At 52.6% G+C, this 7,422-nt stretch overlaps 1 protein-coding gene across 1 annotated transcript in view; it reads left to right on the forward strand.

Moving 5' to 3' along the window:
* The window catches only part of LOC307138525 (uncharacterized protein), a 35,828-nt gene that overhangs the window by 938 nt on the left and 27,468 nt on the right, over window positions 1–7,422 (forward strand). The window contains exons 2-3 of the mRNA XM_079836860.1: window positions 54–203; window positions 287–370. Of these exons, the coding sequence (XP_079692986.1) occupies window positions 63–203; window positions 287–370 (225 nt within the window). The 5' untranslated portion in view covers window positions 54–62. The remainder of the gene's footprint in view (window positions 1–53; window positions 204–286; window positions 371–7,422) is intronic.

The raw sequence follows: 7,422 nt of genomic DNA on the forward strand, positions 1-7,422 counted from the left end.
AACAATGCCTGAATTATCTGAGAAAACACACGTGATGCTGAAACTTCTTTCAGTCCGTGAAGATGTCGAGGCAGGTGGAGGTGATGCTGAACTCCGCGGCTCCTCGGGATCCGTCCGCGTGCCCGGTTTACATCACGGAGACGCAGCCCGGGGACGCGCCCGGTGTGACCGGTTTCCTGAAGATCAACCCTGCGCTTCTGGGGGTAAAACCGCTCATCATCTCTTCATCTCGACTCTCTTTCCTCTCTTTCCTCTCTTCACTAAACTCCTGTGTTTGATCCGGCAGTGGCTGGAGATCCTGACCGGAGGCGTGGCGTTTGGACTCGTCTTTTGGAAATATGAACGCTGGTTTTTAATACCAACTTGCTATGTAAGTCTTACTATATACCTAACCCTATGTAGGCTACTGTAAAATTATGAAATATTATTCCAGTCTAGATCATCTGTTCTCTAAGTGAATATATAGTAAAGTGTAATTTATTCCTGTGATCAAAGCTGAATTTATCATAATTACTGCAGTCTTCAGAGTCACATGATCTATCTATCTATCTATCTATCTATCTATCTATCTATCTATCTATCTATCTATCTATCTATCTATCTATCTATCTATCTATCTATCTATCTATCTATCTATCTATCTATCTATCTATCTATCTATCTATCTATCTATCTATCTATCTATCTATCCTTCTATCTATCTATCTATCTATCTATCTATCTATCTATCTATCTATCTATCTATCTATCTATCTATCTATCTATCTATCTATCTATCTATCTATCTATCATCTATCTATCTATCTATCTATCTATCTATCTATCTATCTATCTATCTATCTATCTATCTATCTATCTATCTATCTATCTATCTATCTAATCATCATCTATCTTGATTTAAATAAATATAAAAAAGAAACAAAATAATATTAAACTAATTGCATTTAAGATAAAAATTAACTACTATTAATAATTTAATATTTATTTATTTGAATACAGTTTTTACATCAGATTAAAATAAACAAAATTTCATATATTATATATATATATATATAGGCCTAATACAAATCTGAAAATAAATGTGAATTAAAAATAAGATTAAACAAATTTTTTAACTAACTTTTCTGATTAAACTTTTGTTTAAGATAACGTCTCTGGTTACGTATGTAACCTATGTTCTCTGAGAACAGGGAACTCGCGCTGTGTCAGCTGACGCTACGGGGAACGCCTCCAGCGTGACAGGTGCCTGAAATCACAATCACAAAACGTCAATCCTATTGACCGGCGACAGCCTATGACGTCATCAAGGTGCAACCAGGAAGTATAAAAGGGCGCCTTGCCAACATGACAGTATCTAAACGTCTGAAGGGACTGTTCGGCAGGCAAGCCTTGAGGCATGGCAAAGCGACGCAGCATCTCGTTCCCTGTTCTCAGGGAACATAGGTTACATACGTAACCAGAGACGTTCCCTTTCGTCAGCTGACGCTACGGGGAACGATATACCAACGCCGCCATGCCGAAAGGAGTGCATGCCCACTGGCAGTGACCACGGTCAGGACAAGCAAATTCAACTGAAATGCCTGAACCAGTCCCCTTCTGGTCACATTAGGCTGTCAGTGACAGCGCTCCCTACGGTCAAAGCCCAAGCTATAAACCTGAGAAGGAAACTTCGCATACCACATGAAGTCCTACCCTGGCCGCTCTAAGGCCTGGAACCAGCCCGTTCGACAGAAGGGGTTCCTTTAAGGGAACGTGGCAGGGGGACCCGAGGGAACCCGTGCCAGTCACTATTCGGGAAGAATTCAACGAATGCCACCAGGGAGGCCTGACCTAGCGACCTCTATGTGGGACACGTCAGTTCGGCCAACCCCTGTCTGCTTAAGTACAGAGCCTCTGGTACTTGCCTCTGAAGAGACATCCTGCTAGGGTACTGCAAAAAGGCAGTGTCCTCCACCAGCCGGACCTCAGAGATGGGTTATCCTGGAGAGCAGCGCTCAGCGAAGTGCTTTCTAACCCTTGCTAGCGAGGGGAGTTTAGCCGCTCGATCCTAGGATCTACCAAGCACTTATTTTAAAATGTGCTCAGGAGGCCGAACAGGCCTACAGGCTGATCCTTGCTGGGAGGCGATGGATCAGTGCCAAGCGGCTATCAGCTCACAGAAGACTCTCACTTGAGAGGAGCTCCCAAGCCTGCCTGGTAGGTAACCATGCTGTAGGCGATCTATGAGAGTCCCTTCCTGTAGGGACCGCATAGTAGCAGCGTCGTCTCGTCATGCTAGGGTATGAACACCGCCTTCAGGTGCTACCGGCTAGAAACCGGAGCCTGATAGCAGGTGACCACCAGCTGTCAGCGCAAAGCCAGTTATGTGTTCCCTCCTAGGGAACTCGTCCCCCAGGGAGGCCAGAAGGGGCCTCCACTTGGTAACCTGTGCTGACTGCTCGCGTGTCCAAACCACGGAGCTCGCCCTCAGGGAGGCCTAGCAGGCCTACCACCTGACCGCAGTCGAGCTAGCCCTCGAGGTAGCTGGGAGAACAGGGACTCGCTCCGTCAGGGAGGCCTAGTGAGGACTACCACCTGTTTAGTCGTTGGGCGTTCCTTCAGGGAGGCTTAGTTAGGCCTGCCACCTGACAATAGGTGCGCTAGAGATAGCTTTTTTTCACAGTGACTAGACTCATCTGGTGACTGCGAAACCGGAACATGCCCTTAGAGGAGGCCAGGTGAGGCCTACAATCCAATAGCGAATCCCCCAGGGAAGCCCGTGCCGCTTGCTACCTGTTAGCAACCCATGCTACCATGTGGTACCGGAACTGGGGACCGGGGAACGATCTCAGGGAGGCTCGCCGCCTACCACCTGATAGCAGAATGTGCTAGTCCTCCAGGGAGGCCTAGTGAGGCCTACTACCTGCTAGCACTCCACGCTCACCGCCACAGAGACTGGGAACCAGGAACTCGCCCTCAGGGAGGCCGGGTGAGGCCTACTACCTACTAGCAGCTCGTGCTAGCCATCCAGTGACTGGAGCCCGGGACCAACCCCTCAGAGGAGGTCCAGTGAGCATGCTTACCCCACAGCAGGCCCTTAGGGAGGCTTGGTAGCGCCTACCACCTACTAGCAGCTCGTGCCAGCCGTCGAGGGACTAATGCCCAGGAATACCCCCTCGGGGGAGACCGGGCAAGGCCTGCTACTCACAGCAGGCTCTCAGGGAGGCCTGATGGGGCATACCATCTGAGCCAGGGTAACCCAAAAACGGGAGCCTACCCCTCAGGGAGGCCTGGCAGGGCCTACCTCCAAATAGGAGGTCTGCAGGTTCTATGAACACTGCCGCGGATAGAAGAAGGCCGGCTGCTGCACCCGGGCTGACGGTAGCTGTCTGCTGCTGACGAAGAACTGGACATCCAGTTATCACCTGGGGACTCATCCCCAAGGAGGCCAAAGAGGGCCTACTAGTTGACAAGGTTTCTGCTGAAGTTGACGTAGACGGAAAAAATCCTCCGGGGCCCACCTATGGGCCACAACGTTGAGACTCCCTTGTCCTGGAGTCCGCTGCCCAGACTGCCCAAGCTGGCTACTCACAACCAGCTGGCCTTCATATGCCCACACCTGGGGCTGGCTCCATCCCAGAGGCTAAAGGGCCTCCGCGATAGCGCAGTCTCACAGGGCAGTGCCTACAGACATGAACCTAATCACATTGCCAACAGCAGTGCACTCAGCAAACAAATGCTTAGGAACCCTCTAAAGCGAGGGGAGTACAACTTACGTCACCTGCTTCAGGGCGGCCGCCTTACTTTCTCATACAGCGGTCTGCCGTTCGTGCAAGGATGTCAGCCATTGGTAATGCTCGGGCCTCAGGGGAGCATTCGATCAAACCGCCATGCAGAAGGTTGCGATGTTCAGCTCGACCCGAGCCCTAAAGAAGGTGGAGCAGAGGACATAGAGCAGAGGGTAAACACATCATACAAAAATGTAACCCACCGGCCGTACCATCCTCCAGGATGAGGCCGGGGGCCACCAGAAGGTGGCGGCCACACCAGCTCTGAAAGGCGGGGCACAGCAAAAATAAAGTCTTAGACGCACACAGCGAAAGACGCTCAGCCCGGCCCCACGACCACTGGCAAGGTCGCTATCCCTGCTGCAACACCTACACTGCATTACTAAATAACCCCAGAATGCAGAGAAGGGGGCGGGCCTTGGCAGGACTACTCTGTAATAAGAGGAGGCTGAATCAAGGATGCAGAAAAACAAGCACTGTTCTTATACTTAAAGTCAGGCCTAGGGCGACATGCCTGCATTTAAAGGAAGCGCCCCCCATCCTTAGCAAAGCCTAGGCCAAGTGGTGCGGTGCTAAACCTGCACTAGATCTACCCAGGGCTCGGGAAAGAAATATTATCACCCCTTACATAAACAACGGGGCCCCGAAACCCATTTAAAAGCCCAACAGGGCTGGGCGCAGATCTCACTACAGCTCACGCATTAGTGCTTAACCCGGTCGTAATGCTACTTTATACTTAAAGCTAGGAAAACAAACAACTCGCCCCCGCGCGCCACAAGCCCGCGAGCAAGGGCGGCAAATACAAACACTCACATAAGTGAGAGAGATAACACGGAGAGGCGGTAGATCTCTACTAGCTACAGTATAGCATTATGCACAAACATATAATGTTGCAAAGAAGATCGTTCTTAGCTTACTCACGGGGAGCTGCAGGCCCTGCGATGTCCAGCGATGTTCCATAATCCCCCGAGCCCTCTCAGGAGAGCGGAGTCCTGAAAACATTAGTAGAAAATGTTTCACCCTTCTCGAGGGGGACTCACCACTCGCTCTTCTCGGCGCTTCAACCCAGACATCAAGCTAGTATACGACCACCATCCTGAGGGGGGCGTTTTCACCAAACAAACCAGGCGGGCCGTCAGAATCGTACATTTTCTGCTCATCATTGGCCCACCGGCTCGTGCTAGCCATCCAGTGACTGGAGCCCGGGACCAACCCCTCAGAGGAGGTCCAGTGAGCATGCTTACCCCACAGCAGGCCCTTAGGGAGGCTTGGTAGCGCCTACCACCTACTAGCAGCTCGTGCCAGCCGTCGAGGGACTAATGCCCAGGAATACCCCCTCGGGGGAGACCGGGCAAGGCCTGCTACTCACAGCAGGCTCTCAGGGAGGCCTGATGGGGCATACCATCTGAGCCAGGGTAACCCAAAAACGGGAGCCTACCCCTCAGGGAGGCCTGGCAGGGCCTACCTCCAAATAGGAGGTCTGCAGGTTCTATGAACACTGCCGCGGATAGAAGAAGGCCGGCTGCTGCACCCGGGCTGACGGTAGCTGTCTGCTGCTGACGAAGAACTGGACATCCAGTTATCACCTGGGGACTCATCCCCAAGGAGGCCAAAGAGGGCCTACTAGTTGACAAGGTTTCTGCTGAAGTTGACGTAGACGGAAAAAATCCTCCGGGGCCCACCTATGGGCCACAACGTTGAGACTCCCTTGTCCTGGAGTCCGCTGCCCAGACTGCCCAAGCTGGCTACTCACAACCAGCTGGCCTTCATATGCCCACACCTGGGGCTGGCTCCATCCCAGAGGCTAAAGGGCCTCCGCGATAGCGCAGTCTCACAGGGCAGTGCCTACAGACATGAACCTAATCACATTGCCAACAGCAGTGCACTCAGCAAACAAATGCTTAGGAACCCTCTAAAGCGAGGGGAGTACAACTTACGTCACCTGCTTCAGGGCGGCCGCCTTACTTTCTCATACAGCGGTCTGCCGTTCGTGCAAGGATGTCAGCCATTGGTAATGCTCGGGCCTCAGGGGAGCATTCGATCAAACCGCCATGCAGAAGGTTGCGATGTTCAGCTCGACCCGAGCCCTAAAGAAGGTGGAGCAGAGGACATAGAGCAGAGGGTAAACACATCATACAAAAATGTAACCCACCGGCCGTACCATCCTCCAGGATGAGGCCGGGGGCCACCAGAAGGTGGCGGCCACACCAGCTCTGAAAGGCGGGGCACAGCAAAAATAAAGTCTTAGACGCACACAGCGAAAGACGCTCAGCCCGGCCCCACGACCACTGGCAAGGTCGCTATCCCTGCTGCAACACCTACACTGCATTACTAAATAACCCCAGAATGCAGAGAAGGGGGCGGGCCTTGGCAGGACTACTCTGTAATAAGAGGAGGCTGAATCAAGGATGCAGAAAAACAAGCACTGTTCTTATACTTAAAGTCAGGCCTAGGGCGACATGCCTGCATTTAAAGGAAGCGCCCCCCATCCTTAGCAAAGCCTAGGCCAAGTGGTGCGGTGCTAAACCTGCACTAGATCTACCCAGGGCTCGGGAAAGAAATATTATCACCCCTTACATAAACAACGGGGCCCCGAAACCCATTTAAAAGCCCAACAGGGCTGGGCGCAGATCTCACTACAGCTCACGCATTAGTGCTTAACCCGGTCGTAATGCTACTTTATACTTAAAGCTAGGAAAACAAACAACTCGCCCCCGCGCGCCACAAGCCCGCGAGCAAGGGCGGCAAATACAAACACTCACATAAGTGAGAGAGATAACACGGAGAGGCGGTAGATCTCTACTAGCTACAGTATAGCATTATGCACAAACATATAATGTTGCAAAGAAGATCGTTCTTAGCTTACTCACGGGGAGCTGCAGGCCCTGCGATGTCCAGCGATGTTCCATAATCCCCCGAGCCCTCTCAGGAGAGCGGAGTCCTGAAAACATTAGTAGAAAATGTTTCACCCTTCTCGAGGGGGACTCACCACTCGCTCTTCTCGGCGCTTCAACCCAGACATCAAGCTAGTATACGACCACCATCCTGAGGGGGGCGTTTTCACCAAACAAACCAGGCGGGCCGTCAGAATCGTACATTTTCTGCTCATCATTGGCCCACCGGCCTGATGTAAAGCGCCCAGGGGAAAGCACAGGAGGAAGGGAAAAAGGCAGCGCTCATCTGCGTGCCCTGGGAGGCGGAGTCCGCTGCCTGCGCTGGTTCCGGTTACCAGCACCGGCTTCCTTCCTGTTCTTGTTGCGGGTGTCCCGCCTTCCCTGCGCACCAGTCCTCCACGGAGGGGGCGCTCGAGAGGCGACGCTGGTTTGCTGGTCCTCTCTTCAGTCCTCTGATCGTGACGGGCCAGGGACACCTGACTGCCTGGGCGCGGTCCCGGACCTCAGCGGGATGCACGTTCTAAATGCCGCAGAGCGCGCCTTCGCCTCCCTGAACTTTCCGACCACCGCCTCCACGGAGGTGCCGAAAAGTTCAGAGGGCGAAACCGGGGCATCCAGGAGAAAGGACTTCTCTTTCTCCCCGATGTCCGCCAGGTTCAACCACAGATGTCTCTCCGTGGCTACCATCGCCGCCATCGAACGACCGATGGCAAACGCGGTTTGTTTGGCAGCCCGGAGAGCGAGATCCGTGGTCCGGCGCA

The sequence above is a fragment of the Gobio gobio genome, assembly GCF_949357685.1.
Source record: "Gobio gobio genome assembly, chromosome: 15".
Lineage (NCBI taxonomy): Eukaryota > Metazoa > Chordata > Actinopteri > Cypriniformes > Gobionidae > Gobio > Gobio gobio.